General features: G+C 43.3%; 1 protein-coding gene across 1 annotated transcript; it reads left to right on the forward strand.

The window, feature by feature from the left end:
- The first annotated feature begins 1125 nt into the window (after window positions 1-1125).
- On the forward strand, window positions 1126-14562 carry ENTPD6 (ectonucleoside triphosphate diphosphohydrolase 6 (putative)). The gene is made up of 13 exons (XM_009077547.1): window positions 1126-1455; window positions 2839-2915; window positions 4065-4208; window positions 5712-5787; window positions 7201-7236; window positions 8605-8693; window positions 10048-10127; window positions 11016-11080; window positions 11434-11535; window positions 12006-12146; window positions 13041-13097; window positions 14103-14215; window positions 14473-14562. The coding sequence occupies exons 1-13, from the start codon at window positions 1197-1199 to the stop codon at window positions 14560-14562; spliced, it is 1329 nt and encodes a 442-aa protein (XP_009075795.1). The 5' UTR covers window positions 1126-1196.
- Window positions 14563-16207: the final 1645 nt, after the last annotated feature.

The raw sequence follows: 16207 nt of genomic DNA on the forward strand, positions 1-16207 counted from the left end.
CGTCATCCCTCCAGCCTCCCCTTTCCCGCGGTGGGACTTGCGTCTCCTCCTAGGATCACGCGGTCCCTGCTGCTTTCCTCCCTCCTGTGACATTAGCGCTTGTGTGGCTGCGGCTGAGACCTTTCTGGCACCAGGAGGGTTGGAGTGATCACGGCGTATACCTCCATCGCTGTGCCTGCTGATAGAAGGATTTTTCATCATTCTGTAATGCTGTATCCCTGATTGCCGTATTATGACAGCCTACAGATTCCTTTCCCCTTCTTTTTCCCTTTCTTACTGTGCATTTGTGTCTCTGGTTTTGCTTTCTCCCCTATAAAATCAAAAGTTTGTGAAATTTTGTATTACCCAATTTTGGCAGTACATTGTAATCACCTTGATTTTAAATTCCTCCCTGCCCTCTGTACACCTCCTGAATTCATACCTTAAACAGATTACACGTGTTTTAAAGCCTTGTTTAACTCACCTTCATCAATTGGTTTGCTGACTTCTTCATTGCTCTATCGAAAAAGGAAAAATAACATGTAATTTTGCTCCCCATCAATCACCACTGACTGTTTTTTAATCTGGATGATGTCATGTGAGTGCTTGTAGATTTCTTGCTTTGTGCTTTGCTGTGGTTCCTTTCCTGATATTGGAAATGGTGGAGGGGAGGATCTTCTGTCTTGCCTTTTAAACACTGGATTTAAATTGTCCTTATCCAATCTTTTGAGATGTCCTTCGCCACCCAGGAACGAACAAAGAGAACCTGTGGGATCCTCCTCCTTAGTTTTTCAAGGTGCAGTTGGTTGTAGCCCCTTGGCAGTGTGGTGGGTCCCCATAGCTGCCTGTGCTGTGAGTGGGAGGTTGGATCTCTTGAGGTCCCTTCCCACCTGTTACTGTATTTAGCTTCTCTGAACTCCCCTTACTCTGTGCCTTCTTAGACCTCAGTGGCAATGAGGCAAAAGAAGATTTAGACTGCTCCATGTGTTAAAATTAGCTGTATATCTCAATGACAGGCCAAAGGAGGAAGAAACACCTTCTGGGTACTTTGGGAAAGTAGTGTGCAGTGTCATAGGCATCATACCCTTAGATCCTTTTATCAGGTTTAGAAAATAAAACAGACCTTTTCTCTTCTGTTGGGTATAGGAGTGATGTGGAAACCACCTGTGCTGTGTGAAGGACCATTTGATAATGGGAAGGAACAGAACATCTGATAAATGGAAGCCATGAAAATATCAAAGCGGTTCTTCGCTTTTGGGATTTTGACATGCATAGCTATTTATGTTGCATATATAAAATGGCACTTGGATACCAAACCGCTCATGGGAGCAGCAGAAGGAATCGCTGAAAGCAGGGGAGATAATCTGAACCATCAGGCAGTGACCACAGACCTCTCAGTCTTTTATGGGATTATGTTTGACGCAGGAAGCACAGGAACTCGCATCCACATTTTTAAATTTACACAGCAGCCAAAAGGTATGGCCTGCTCAGTGCACAATACATTAAGTCTTCCATAACATTACGCAGCAGATTATTGATGATTCTTTTCTAGGGATTACTTAAAAAACATGCTTCAGCTCTTTCTAGAGAGCCATCAGGAAGTCTATTATGATTCAGGCATGAAGGTTTGGATGAAATGATGAAAACATTCAACAAGGCGAAAATCCTCTAAGATCAGAATGTGAACTAAATAGCAGCTGTACTTCTAGAATTGTGGCTTGAAGAAGGGCAGTTTTTCATCACACTGTTTGGTGGAAGAGAGGATTATGAATCCAAACTGCCTTATTCCCCCAAATTTTCACCATGAGGTTGTGTGCTGTCTCCAGTTCCTGGAAGTGAGCTGCTTCTCTCTGCATTGTCTGTTTTACCGTATCCTTGGCTTCAGTGTTGGATTTAAACCGCAAAACCGAAGGAAACAAAAATTGCAAATTGTTTGATTAAAATTGCTGTGTGTTGCATCTGAACAGAAACTACTGCTGAAAAGTGAGACAGAAATGTACGAAAGGGTTCCAGGTTTTCTCTGGAGTAGTAAGCTTCATTTGTTTATGTACTTTCAGTTCCTGTTTGTGAAACTCTTAAAGATGAAAGAACCTGTGTGGATGCTGTTAGTAGATGATCTGAAGGTGCTTTCAGGGATTAGCAGTGTGGTGTATGGTGTGATTGGTCTCTGGGGAGCACCTTAGGTTTGCAGAATGGGCTAGTGTAAGGCTTAGCCAGCAAAGGCCTTGCACAACAGTCCATGGATTTCCTTCTTTTGGTGTGTTCCCCAGTCTTTGCTTCTTCCTTGCCTGCTTCTCTTTAAACACAGTTTCAGAATATATTGCAGCAAACTTTATGGAGTGTAGTTGAGTACGGGAGGCGGATGTTGTGAAGCTCGTGATGTCTTGACTGCAGGTTCATGTAATTGTCTGTACTGCAGGTCTTCAAAATACTTAAGTCTGGCTCCCCTGATGCCATTGAAAACTGTGGTAAAGCCTCCACTGGGTTTTGCTGGAGTCAAGTTTAGGCAGAACAGAGCATGCTGAAACATGGGGTCTTTGTTCCAGGTGCAGTTTGAAAAGCTGTACATGGCAGGTGTAAAGCCTCACAGAAAACTTGCACCCCTCTGGTGATTGTCTGATGTGCATTGTAGACACCAGCACCTGAAAACCAGTCATGGCTTTAAAAATGGTTTTCTCAGGAGCTAATTCCATAGCAAGGGTTGGATTTAAAGGTCAGGTGGCTGTTGATAGTTCATTAGACAGAGGCTTCAGTTGACTTTCATTAGCATATAATAATGTAATTTGTCAAATGGTTTTCTTTTTGTGTGTGCAAAATTATTTGTACCGTTGCTTACTTTGGAATACTGCTTTTGAACAGAGACTCCTAAACTAACCCATGAGACGTTCAGAGCACTGAAACCAGGTCTGTCTGCATATGCTGATGATGTCGAAAAGGTAATTTTGTTTCTGTTACTGTGAAACTGTGTGTCTCAAAACCTGCTGGTTTTTATATGCCCTGTAAATCCCATCTTGCTGTGATACACTATGCTGAAGTCTCTCCAGCTGATACACACAGTAAAGATTGGTAAACATCCAGAGGAGAAAGGAACAGAACACATCTAATTCTGCTCAGTGATGTTAATTAATCACAGTGAATGTTTTTCCTATCTCTGCCTTAAGAATATTGATGTGCGTAAGAAAATGGCAGAAGAGTCATGTGCGATTGGAACAGAGTCTTCTCCAAAAGTGGCAGGAATTGGATTCTCAGGAAAATAGTGTAATAAAAAGGCCAAGTACTAAATTATTTCTCTCCTGTTTCCTTTACTGTTGGAGTGGGATCCGGACCTGGAGTAACGATGAGTCTCAGTATGAGTATGGTCATTCTCCTTTATTCTTAGTGCTTACAAGATATATATAGACATTCACACAGAGTATGCGAACGCAGCAGATACATGATTGGTTTATTGCCCTTGTCCAAGTGTCCAGGGCAAACTTATGATTGGAGCAAGCAGGTGTCTGTCCACATTCCAGGATGTTCTCAGGAATTCCAGGGAGCTTGTTGACACTGGACTAAGAGCCGGTCAGAGCCAGAGCTCGCTCCTTATCTGCAGTTCAAGGCTAAGTCACAGCTGCTGTAGGCCTTACACCACACTACAAGCTGGGTTGTCAGCTTCAAGGAAATCATGTCCCTGTTCGCAGAGCCATTCCTCCACACTTTACCTTCTAGCTCACAGGGATTTAGGGATACCCTGATCCAGATTTACACCCAGCACAGTGTTTTACTAGCTCCAAAAGCCTTTGTTCTCCAAGATTTTGTCATACTGCCTTTTGAACCTTTGGTAGCCAAAACATTCAGTGGCAAAGAGTTCTATGTCACTGTTTGAAAGAGTGACTCTTTCTGGTTTTGACCTGTTGCCCAATAATCTCCGTTATTTCTACTAGGTCTTATGCTGTAGGAGAGAGTGAGTCTTCCACCTTCTCCTGAGCCCTTGTGATACTCACTTGTCTCGTTTCACATTTACAGTGAATTGTACCTCTGATCACCCTTTTGCCCTTTCGAAAGAGTTTCTAAGGTGCCTTTTATTGTTCTTTCTCTGCTGACAGAGTGGACAGGGAATAAAAGAGCTCTTGGAGGTGGCAAAAAAGGAAGTTCCTATGGAGCTGTGGAAGTTTACTCCTCTGGTCCTGAAAGCCACAGCTGGCCTACGGTTGCTGCCAGGAGAGAAAGCTCAGAAGTTGCTGGATAAGGTACTATTCCTTATGTTTGCATTTGCTCTTTAGAAGTTTTGTCGCAAAATGTGGTTGTTCTGCGTAAGGTGCATAGTCCTTTATCTTTGTGTACATGAGCCATTCCTATCATTTAACCCTGAAAACAGTGTGGAGCCACCTGATCTCAGATGGGCTTGAGGGGAAGAAATTGTGTGAGTGCAAGCACAGAGGAATGCTGGTAGCTCCAAGTAAACCAGGAGATGACAAATAATGTAACAAATGCAGTGAGATGCTACTAACAGTCACCACAGGCCTGTTCTTTTTGGGCATGTTTGGTGATGGTTTTGACCAGGATGTGGCTATTTTGTTGTGTGCTGGTTTGAAAGCAAACCGGTGAGAGACTCTGAGTCAGAAGTACAATTTAATATGAAAAAAACCCAAAACAACAACAAATGCAACAGTACAAAAAAACCACTGACAGAGTCAGAAAGTAACCTGACACCCTGTCAGTCAGAGTGTTGGTAGTAGTGGTGTTGGTAGTAGTCCGATTAAGTGGTGGCTGCAGTCCTCCTGGAGCGATGGGTCTGTTTGGAGCAGTGATCCCACCGATCCGTTCCTCTCCCAAAGGTCCAGCAGCAGCTCTTGTCCTCTGGGAATCCAGCAGGCAAAGGGAATCTGTGCTTGTCCAAACCCCAGTTTATATCCCTGTGAGCATGCTTGGCTCCCCACCCCCCGGGGTGAGGCATCTGACAATGTGACAGTGTGACTCTATGCCTGTCTGGGTCCCTGAGCCTATTAAACAGAGACAGCCCCCTGAGGGAGCTATCAGGGAAAATAATGTAATATGTATCTATAGGCATGTAAAATGTGTTTAATATTTTAAAATATTATAAAAATAAACAAAATATGTTCTCAACCTTTCAGTCGAAGGACAGGTTTATTAGGTGTGTACTGAGTGTACTCTTTTTCTAATCAATAATTGAGAGGAAGAAATGGAGTGTGGTTGAAGTCAATGTTCGTATTGTCCTCTGCTGCCTGCAAGCTGGCTGGTTCTTTTATACACTGATTTCAGCTGAAACTCCTGCAGTTGTTACTTTAGAGGGCCCTGGAAAACATTGTTACCTCGTGCAGGATGTACTATAGGGATACCCCTATCAGCCAACATGCTCCTGTTAAAAATGCAGTTCCCTGGGACATTCCTGAAAGTTAGGGTGTCCATCTCCTGCCTTTCCCATGAATGTATAGTATCATGTGGGTCACTAATTGCAGCAAAGTAAACTGGATTCCCTTCCTAATGGCATTTCTGAGCAGTCTTCCTCCTTGAAAACCCACACATCCATCCCTGTCTCTGCGCTAAACCGCAGAGCCGGCATGTAAACGTTGATGCTTGCTGGGCTCTTGAACTTCAAACAAAGTGGTGAGCAGCAGTTGGGATCTGGTCCGAAAAGAGGAGCAGCAGTGTAAAATTGCTGAAGTTTTAAAACACTTGCTTTCCAACTGAAAAAAATATTTCTCTGAATGCAGCTCTTACTTGACCTACAGGTGAAGGAGATTTTTCAGACCTCCCCCTTCTTTGTGAGAGACAACTGTGTGTCAATAATGAATGGAACTGATGAAGGTAGGCTACCCTGTGGAGAACCCTTCTGCATCCTGGAGATTCTGCACTGTGACAAGTCCCTAGTGGCTCTAGTCTAGTGGAAAGGGTTTGACAGAGTTTTTTTGGTGCCACAGGCAGTGTCTGCCAAAGAGATATTGTGCTGTGTTTTTCAATTTGAAGTCCTGAACTCTGCCCTGATTTTGAAAACTCTGTGTTGGGCAGTTCCTGTAGGATCATCAGGAAGCCACCGTGCACTGGAAAAGTTTCTGAATATCTGCTTATTGAGATGATCTTCAGCAACTGGGTTTGCAACAGAGTTTTTTTGGTGCCACAGGCAGTGTCTGCCAAAGAGATATTGTGCTGTGTTTTTCAATTTGAAGTCCTGAACTCTGCCCTGATTTTGAAAACTCTGTGTTGGGCAGTTCCTGTAGGATCATCAGGAAGCCACCGTGCACTGGAAAAGTTTCTGAATATCTGCTTATTGAGATGATCTTCAGCAACTGGGTTTGCACACCCTGCTCTTGACAATGCTTATCAGAGCTTTCTGGAAGTATTTGGTCATAATGTTAATGATAACTGATCTAATGAGGGTGATTGTGAGTTAAATCTGAAAAAATGTTATATAGAGAAGAAGATAACAAGTAAGTTGATGCTCATCAAAAAATGTTGAGGATGGAACATCTAAATTCTAAGTAACTGAGTGTTGGAATGTGTTGTAAAGCTGCTTAGAAACCAAACTTTAAAATAGCTGGAGCTTTATGAGTTTCTTTTTTTGCTGCTTAATGGAAGAAAGACATTGTAATTCTTCTTTTTGGGTTTTTTGTTAATCATTAGTAGCAGTGACAGTCTTGGTTCAGCCAAGGGTTGAACTGGACCATGCTGCCTAGCATGGCATGGATAAATATTTAAATTTGTGAACATAAGGCCCACTAATTCCTCTAATTTATGGAGAAACAGTTTGTAAAACAAGAAGAGGACAGAAACGGTGTGGCTTATAAAATTGCTTAGAGGAAAACAGGAAAAATTAGATAGAACACTGAAAGATGAAACTCTTAGTATTCAAAAGGAGAGTTGTGTGCCTGACATCACACAAAAACCAACCAGTGGATGTTCTCCTGGAGAATGAACATTGTGAGTCTCAGTCATCTGCTTGTCTTTTAGCTAAGGACTAAAGCCTTTGTGACTTCTCACCTAAGTTTTTGACCTGTGAAATACAGAGTTCTCCAGGCATTTCATGGGGCTTCTCTCCCAAATACAGCATAAGCTCTGGTAAGGAAGGTTGTTCTCTTTGTTCAGGGCATCTAGTCTTGTTTTTTGACAGCCACTGACAGTTCTGGAAACCTTGTAGCATGGCTCAACTTACTTGGTACTGTTGTTAGATAAACTGAAATGGTATGATCTAACAGTGTGTCTTTGGAATCTTTCCCTTATTAGGTATTTCAGCCTGGATCACAATAAATTTTTTAACAGGTATGTGTACATGAGCATATGCATAAAGATATGACCAATGCTGTGAATTTCACAGTTTTCTGTCCCTGCGTGGGATTTGCTCATTCATTGGGATGGAATGGTAGAAAGAAGAATCTGGGAATAAGTCAGCCGTTGTTTTTGGCCTGGCTTATTTAACTCATTTATTATTTAACCATTATTTAAGATTTTGGCTATTTACTTGACAGAGTGAGGAGTTTAATCCTTTCCCTGAGATGTTTAATTCCCCCTAGGGTACCAGAGCATTTTATTCCTTTTTAGAGTCTGCTGTGACTCTGGCTAAATTTTTTATGTGAATATTCTAGATGTGCTTGGCAGCTGCACAGGGTGAAAGCAAGTGCTATGCTACTTTCTTACAGATTTATAACGTAGAAATGTCACAGGTGTTTACACTGCTGAGTGAGAAAAGGATAGTTGAAGATTAATGAGAAAAGTAAGCTGAAGACCTCTCTGACAATGTGTAAAGCAGGGCCATCTGAGTGCTCTGTTCAGCACACAGAGTGTGGAGCAGTGCCACAAGTGCTCTGAAGCTTCTTATGGCCATAGGAAATAACAGAAAGGTCAGAAATCTTCAAACATCAGCTCTCATGAGGTGTACCGAGGTACTTGGCACAAACTGTCCTTGTCAGGAAGGTACATTTACAGGATCTAACTGAGAAGAACTAGATTTAAATGAGAAGAGAGGTCTTGGCTGTCAGCAAAAAATTTCCAAGAGAGTCTCTTAGGCCAGCTCTTTTCAGTCTGTCATCCCCTTGGCCATAGGAATCTGCAAAGTATCACTAAGAGATCAGGGAGAGATGGCCAAGAAAACCACATTCCACTGTGTTACAGAGTGGTTACCAGAGTGGTGTTTGCAAAAAGGGTCCTTACATCCACTGAAAAATGTTTAGGAATCCAATAACCAAAGCTGCTGTAATTCTCTTAGGCCAGCTCTTTTCAGTCTGTCATCCCCTTGGCCATAGGAATCTGCAAAGTATCACTAAGAGATCAGGGAGAGATGGCCAAGAAAACCACATTCCACTGTGTTACAGAGTGGTTACCAGAGTGGTGTTTGCAAAAAGGGTCCTTACATCCACTGAAAAATGTTTAGGAATCCAATAACCAAAGCTGCTGTAATTAGGACATGAACAGCCACTAGGGAAATAAGAGAAACTCTGTCACTGTAAGATTTTCAGAGTCAATAATGCCAAAATCAGTGCCGAGTAGATAATACTGTAATTTAGTGCTGTCTGGAAGCTGACAGATGGAGTTAGATTGTTCTCTATCCTTACCACTGTACTTCTGGTTTTGTTCCTAGCCAGTTTCTCACAGTGCCCACCATGGCTTTCTCTGTTCTGTCACATGTTTCAGGTAGGCTAGATGATCCGCAGAAGAGAAGTGTAGGGATGCTGGATTTGGGTGGTGGATCCACACAGATCACCTTCCTTCCGCGCACTGAGGTAATATGAATGTGCCCACTGTTGGGAAATGCTGGTGCAAAAATCAGCAACTGCTGAGATTTCTTTCCCTTGGGAGCAGAGCCAGAGTGTGTCTGTGTGACATGAAGGCACACTCATGACAGAAAAACATGGGTCATTTGACCACATTTGCCTTGTTATAGTCAGTCATGGAGGCATTCACAAATTTATGCCTGTACTTTTAGTCCAACTCCATGGGTCAGTGGTGCGTGTGGCAAATCTGTCATGGCTGCATTATTTTGGGGAAAATGCCACATTCATCTGAGTGTCTTAATCCTTGATTCAGTTTGTGCAGCTTATAACAAAGAACTCCAAAGCAATGCTGTTAATGAATTCAGGTCCAACACTTGGCCTACATTGGGTTTAAGAACACAGTAAGATGCCTTCTCAGTCCTTGTTTCTGATTTTCCTGAGTTCATTCAGTTGCAAATTAGTGCTTTCTAAGGGGCAACTGCTGTTAGGCAGTGAAAAATACATGCTGATTTCATTTCAGCTTCCTGGTGTGGCATTTTTATAGGTGTTCTGTGAGCTGGAAACCCTGTGGATATGGAGTCATAAGGCTCTGGCCTGAGCAGAAGTAGTGTTTGTTGTGTTAAAGCTGCACAAAAGCAGAGGGATGGGATGCTGTCTGTATTGTCCCAGCAAAATCAAGATATTGCACTCTTAGAGCAGAGTGACAGAGGATGTGAAGAGTCCGGGATGTAGAAATTTTGGATGCAGATGGTATTAAGATATGAGCAGCATGAACAGCATTACGGCCTGAGCTTTGCTCCCCACTAACGAGTTGCCGTGCTGATGCACTTGAGGAACAGGCTGCAAAGTGCATTAGATAATTACCCTCTCATTTCTTCAGACCACAGGCTGGTCCTCACTCTGCTCTTGGCAAGCACAGTGATGTGCTTTTCCTCTGGCTTGTGGAAATTCACAGATGAATTCCCTTGAGTAGGAAGTTAATGCGTGCCTGGCCTTCCTATTAGTGTGCACACAGTGTTCCGTAGTATGTGTCATGTAAAGAGGCAGTTGCTGTAGCCTCTTGACAAAAGCTGGAATAAGGATTCCTTTTTAATGAAAATAATTCTTTTATACAGCAGTTTGGTGTGAATAGAAATAGAAATGTAGCCAGTTTAGACCCTGTCATGTGAGGATACTACTAGCTCCAGGTTTTGTGGTTGTGTTGTGTATCAGCAGTCAAGTCAAAATACTTACAAATTAATCATTTCTCTCTGAATCATGCTAGGATTGTTTCACATTTTTCCTAATGTTTTGGAAGATTGTCATGTTGATGTTTGCTGCTGGCTGGCAGAAATCTGTTACTGACATCTTTTTCTCCCTCCAGGCAACTCTCCAGACATCACCAGCTGGCCACACAACTTCATTTCAGATGTTTAACCACACCTACAAGCTGTATTCGTACAGGTTAGTTGTGGCAAGGAGAACACACTGTACAGATTGAAGCTTTCTGTGAAGCCACTGAGAATGAGGTGTTTTGCTGATGTGGAGTCCTTGCAAATGAGTACTAGCAAGAACCAGAGAAACCTGAGCCACATGACTGTGGTGGATTAACCTTAGCCGCCCACCAAGCTGCTCTATCACTCCCCTTCCATTAACAGGACAGGGGAAGGAAAACAATCAAAATCTTAGGGGTCAAAATAACGACAAGAAGGTCACTTACCAGCTACTGTCATGGACAAACCAAATTCTACTTAGAGAACTTAATTTACTGGCACTTAACAGTAGGATAATGAGAAATAAGTACAAAATCAAAAGCACCTTCCTCCATCTCCTTCCCAGGCTCAGCTTCACTCCCAACTCTTTTACCTCCTCGTCACCGAGCAGCACAGGTGGATGGGAGAATGAAGGTTGCAGTCAGTTCATAGTGCTTTGTCTCTGTCATTCCTTCTTCCTCACTGTCTTCCCCTGCTCCCAGTATTTTGGGCAGAGGGAAGCAGATTCTTCACACCTATATTTGATGTGGGGTATGTTTTGGGTCAATTTTGTATGCTAATGGCTGGACCGCCTTTGAGGAGAGTAGGAGAAGTGTTAAGGGAATGCCATTGCCAGTTCTTTAAGAGCCAGATTATAGTTGACAGCTATTGCCTGAAGTTTTTCAGAGAGATATTATCCTTCTTAGTAAGGGTAATATGAGAGTGGGTTGTCACACTGTTCCCTTTATGTGCATGAGCTGCTGATGTGAGCCATTTTGTTGTGACTGTGTGGAGAAGACTGGCATGTCCCAGCCAGGTTGTCAGTGGAGAATCAGAGGAAGGATGTTTGTTGTTCACAGAGACTTTTATCCCTTTGCAGTTACCTGGGGCTCGGGCTGATGTCGGCAAGACTCGCCATTTTGGGAGGAGTTGAGGGAAAACCCTGTAAGTTATAGGCAATCCTCAAGTCTTGGCTCTGAGCACAGGGTATGTAGTCCTGTGGTGGGGGGTGGAGTTGTATGTCCCCTTCCCACTGGGCTCAAGGTTCCGGAGTGGCATGTGGAGTCCTGTCACCGTGGCTGGGTGCATTTGAAACGAATGCAGGAGATGACACTGCTAGATCCCAGGAGACCTGGATTCTTGCCAGCCCTGAGTTGCTGGTGGGCATGGGACATCTGAGCCGTGACGGCTGTGGAGGTGCCTTGCTGAGGCTGCAGGACAGTATGGAGCTGGGGATGAGGGATTGGAATTTAACTCCTTATGTTTTCCCCTAATGTGGCTTTGTTTTACTACTGCAGTAGGAGAAGGGGAGGAATTGATCAGTCCTTGTTTACCACCTGGCTTCAAATCTGAATGGCAACATGCTGAGATCGTGTACAAAATTAAAGGACAGAAGGCAGGTATAGTGATTTATCACTCTTCCTATCTAGGCCAGCTGCTATCAGCAGAGTAAATGATACACTCTCAGCCTCTTGCAAAGACACTAGACTCTCTGTTTTCTGTTCTGTCTGGCTCCTCTTGACATGCTGTCAAAGAGATTCTTTCCTCTTGTGCCATGGTGTATTTGTCCAATCAGTAAAGCTGCTAGTAGTGATGCAGATGGAGTTGAGCAATCCTTGAACAGGTCTTTCCAAATCCTTCTGCCTCAAATGGTGTTTTCCATCTCTATGATCTATCACATACTTAGTCCCAGCCTGAGGATGGTAGGTGTCTGCCTCTGGAAGGTGAAGATTTCGCTTCTCTGTGAAGAGTTTATGGAGTGCTATTTTGCAAAATCGAGCCTATTTCCTGGCTAAATAAATCCCTAAATAACTTCTATGTATATTTAACTGTCAGTCTATGATATGCTGGGGGGTTTGCCTTCTTTTAGGTGAGCCTCTGTATGAGTCTTGTTCTAACAAAGTGGCAAAGATGCTCTACAAAAAGGTGCATAAAGCTGAGGAAGTGAAGGACTTGGATTTTTACACTTTTTCCTACTACTATGACCGTGCAGCAGAAGCTGGTTTCATAGGTATGTCTGCTCCTGTCTGCATTTCATTTTAAATGACAAGTTATGGGGGAAATGGTAACACACATGTCATCATGCTTTGCTAAGCTGTCATGGAACTTAGTCTGTTGTTATACTGCTGTGCAGCATTGGTCTTGAATGAATATTGAATGCTATTTAATTTTTATAGAGTAGGGACTGAGTGTTTGAAATAGGACCTGCAACTTTGGGTGATGGTTTTTAAACAAACTGTGTTTCAGAAGTACTTGTTTTCTGATTAACTCTGCAATCCAAAACGGGAAAAAAGCACTCATAATGATAAACATATTTCCTGGGTGGTAAAGCAGTAAAATTTACTGGGCTGTGTGTTCTGCTTCACTGACCTTTTTAGATGGAGTTAAGATTTTCAGTATTTCCATATGCATTCAGAATGCATCACATCTCTTTTCCAGTGGCACGCTGGTGTACAGAAGGCTGTCACGTTCAGTGGTAGAAAGCAGATGATGAGATCTCAAACTAGTTTGGACAAACATACCTCCCTCCTCAGCCACTTTAATTTTACAAATGATTTCAGCTTTAATGCGTGGCAGAGCACAACAACCCCTGTCAGATCACTGTAACCCTTACAGATGTTAACTGTATTCAGGCACCACAGGGTAGGACAGCACAGACATGGGGGCCAGGTGAGAGGTCTATAAACTATGTTTCTGTAGGTAACAAGGCTAAAGGTTCTGCAAAAACCGAGGCTCTTTAGTCTATATTCAGAATCTTTTAAAGGTTCTTTTACCCTTACAAACAGTCCAAATTTTGACATTGATTTCAGTGGCTCAAGGTTTCATTTCCAAACAACTTTTATGACTTGAATCTGCAATTGCCTTTATACAAAAACCATAGAAGACCATGCTTTTTTCCTTTTAGATAAAGAAAAAGGAGGAAGTTTAACAGTCAGTGACTTTGAAATTGCTGCTAAATATGGTGAGTAAAATACAATCAAACACACACTAGTGATGGTGTGTCATTTCATTCCCAGATGGCAAATGTGTGACATGCCAGGAAGCCTGATGTTTTTAAGTAAATATTGAGCACCTCTACATAGCATCTCACCAACATCTCTGCTTTTTTCTGAAAATCTCAGCTATTTTTATATCGATACTTGCTTTTGCAGCCCACATAAGCCACATCTTGTGAGACATACATTTCAAAACTCTCTCAAGAATTGCTAGTAAACTTGACACCTAACAGTTGGTCTGAAATCATGCTTTCAAAATAATTGGGTGGTTCTCATCCTGTTAGCATAACATGTTCTGATCTGGTTTAACTTTTCTTTTTGTCTTGTGGTTTGTTCATTCGCTTGATTGTTAATTGGAAAAGGGGGAAAACCGGTTCATAGCTTTTTGCTTCATCAGCTGCAGAGAGAACTGCCTATACAGATTAACCAATGTAAACATTCTTTCCTTAATACCACAAACTCAGGGTTTGAGCAAACTGACATGGGGCTTTTTGGTAAACTTTATGAATGACTAAACAATTGCAGTTCTGATTTTCGGACTACTGGTTGTGTAATTCATTCTGAGGAAGTGGCTTTTATTTTGGTTTTGTCTTTTTCTTTTATTGTCTCTTTTTTATTCGGTCTTGTCAACATCTGTTGAGCACTGATGCTCAAGAAGGATAACACACCTGAGGTTGCTCAGATATTTGAAGGCTTGAAGTAGATAAAAGTTGGAGGCTCTTTTCCTGGAAAGATACTAGAAACTCTGCTGTCTCTGAGGAGAGACACAGTGTTTTGATCTTTCTTCCAGCATGCCGAAGCTTCATGTGCTTTGTTTGTGTGTGTCATTACAACCCCATTGTTACAGGTTGCATCACTGTACAGCTCAACTGAAAAGCAATGTTTTATGGGTTAATTTTTTCAAAGCTGGGTTGTTGCTAGGCCTGAGCCTGCAGTGTGCATTCAGGCATTGTATTTTTTTTTTTTCTTAGTATGTAAGACCATGGAAATCAGCCCCGGCAGCAGTCCTTTTCTCTGCATGGACCTCACATACATCACCTTCCTCCTGCAAGAGCTGGGCTTCCCCAAGAGCCAAGTCTTTAAGGTGACGCACAAAATGGATTGCTGGGGACAGTGGACAGGAGGGTGCTGAGGCAGTAGTTGTCATGCTGATAGCTCAGTTCTTGATTTGTCTTCTTGCCACAACATGTGCTTCATGATTGGGAGTGGAGCAACACTCTCCCCACGATGGTTATAACTGGTTGTCATAACCTTCAGCACTTTATCACCTTGCATGCTTCAGATTCTCCCAGAGAACTGTGTTTTAGTTTTTTGCTGTTTTGGTTTTTTTTGTTTTTTCAGCTTGCCCGGAAAATTGACAATGTTGAAACGAGCTGGGCCTTAGGAGCCACGTTCCATTACATCGACTCACTCAATAGACTGCAGTACTAAAGCTCCTACAAGGAGACTTTTGGAAGCCCAAGATGGGAAAACTTATTGAAAGGCCTGCTTTTGGCTTCCAGAGTCCTTTGGAAAGTCATTGTGAACTCAGCCCCTTTCCTTCCACCCTTTCCCAAGTCCACTCCATCACTAGCACTCTTTTACAGTGCAGAGTACAGTGTGTAAAGAATAAGCCTTGATTTGACAACATCTGCCATCAGCTTGATTTAAGACTTGATCATTGTGGAAGAAAAACCAGGACTCTGCAGGGCATCTATGATCTCTGTGAGAAAAACACACCTTTTTGGAATATGCTTGCACTGTGCTGAAGTTGCTGTAGGAAATGGTCACTCCAGAAGGAACTCTTTACTGTCCTGATTTCAGGGGGTTTTTTCCTGTTTGTCAGCAGTTTTCAGTGATGATTATCATTTTACTACTCCTTGTGTTTGAAGTGAACTTGTGTGTGTGCAGAGATGGTGCATTTACACAGACATGCTGCTGACAGGCAGCAGCTTTGAAATGCAGCATGGAAGTCACAGCTCTGTTTTCCTCTTTCTGAATGAGAAAACCACTCAGGAGCATTCTAGAAACTATATGGGTGTGGAGACGTGAGTTGGGGCCTGTGTGCCCTGTAGGGTTAAAGCCTATTGTTGATTCCCTGGTTGTTAGGAGGTACATGGTGGAAAACAATGTCGGATTTGGTGTACATAAATGAGCAGGGCCTGGGAGCTGGGTACAGGGTTGATGACGGATGTGACAGTTCACAGAATCACCAAATGAGTAAGGTTGGGAGGGACCACATCTGGCCCAACCTCCTTGCACAAGCAGGTCCATCCTAGAGCACATGGCACAGGATTATGTCCAGACAGTTCTTTGATATCCCCAGTGAAGGAGACTCCACAACTTCTCTGGGCAATCTGTTCCATTGCTTGGTCTCCTGCACAGTAAGTAAGTTCCTCTTCGTATTCAGGTGGAACTTCCTGTGCATCAGTTTCTGTCCATTGCCTCTTGTCCTATTGCTTGGCACCCCTGAGAAGCACCTGGCTCCATTCACTTGAATTCTAGAGTTGGTCAGAGTAAGATTAGTGAACAAGACGCGGCCACAAAAGTAAACCCTGAACACGGCTTATTGGACATTGCGGACATTTGTGCCTTGGCGAGGTTGATGCAGGGCCCAGGATGAATGCATTTGCCTGATGTTTTGGGTGCTGCTTCCTGCAGATGCACCTCTGGTAAATGAATGTATTGTGGTTGCACTGAGCCGTGGTAGGATAGCTGCAGTGCACCGCTCCAGCAGTGCCTGGTACACAGGCAGGGAGTGATCCCGGAGGCAGCAGGACTGGAGGGGATATGCTGTGCTATTTGTAATTAACTGTGGAATTGTGTTGTATTTGTATGGATGTATAGAGCAGACCCAAGTGGTCTTCTAGGGGTGAAAAAGGGTCCAGCTTCCCGGAGAGCCAGCGCTCACGGCAGCCGTCTGTGGCCTGGCAGCATGCTGCACGCCTGGCTGCTGGCTCTGCAGCCGAGCGCACCGAGGACACGAACCCTGCTGTTCTGACAATAAACCCCCAACTTCAAATGAAAACGTGGTGGTGGTGGGGTGGCTTTTGGCGCCAGAGCGCGCACCCCGGGTGGGCTGAACAGTGCCCTGACT

This window comes from Acanthisitta chloris, unplaced genomic scaffold (genome assembly GCF_000695815.1).
Source record: "Acanthisitta chloris isolate BGI_N310 unplaced genomic scaffold, ASM69581v1 scaffold20006, whole genome shotgun sequence".
NCBI classification, from domain to species: domain Eukaryota; kingdom Metazoa; phylum Chordata; class Aves; order Passeriformes; family Acanthisittidae; genus Acanthisitta; species Acanthisitta chloris.

Excerpts from the sequence above, each read along its gene's own strand:
- ENTPD6 (XM_009077547.1), top strand. The coding sequence starts at position 1,197 with ATGGAAGCCATGAAAATATCAAAGCGGTTCTTCGCTTTTGGGATTTTG. Across the intron at positions 1,456-2,838 it reads ATTTACACAGCAGCCAAAAG|AGACTCCTAAACTAACCCAT; the intron begins GTATGGCCTGCT and ends GCTTTTGAACAG. Across the intron at positions 10,128-11,015 it reads TACAAGCTGTATTCGTACAG|TTACCTGGGGCTCGGGCTGA; the intron begins GTTAGTTGTGGC and ends ATCCCTTTGCAG.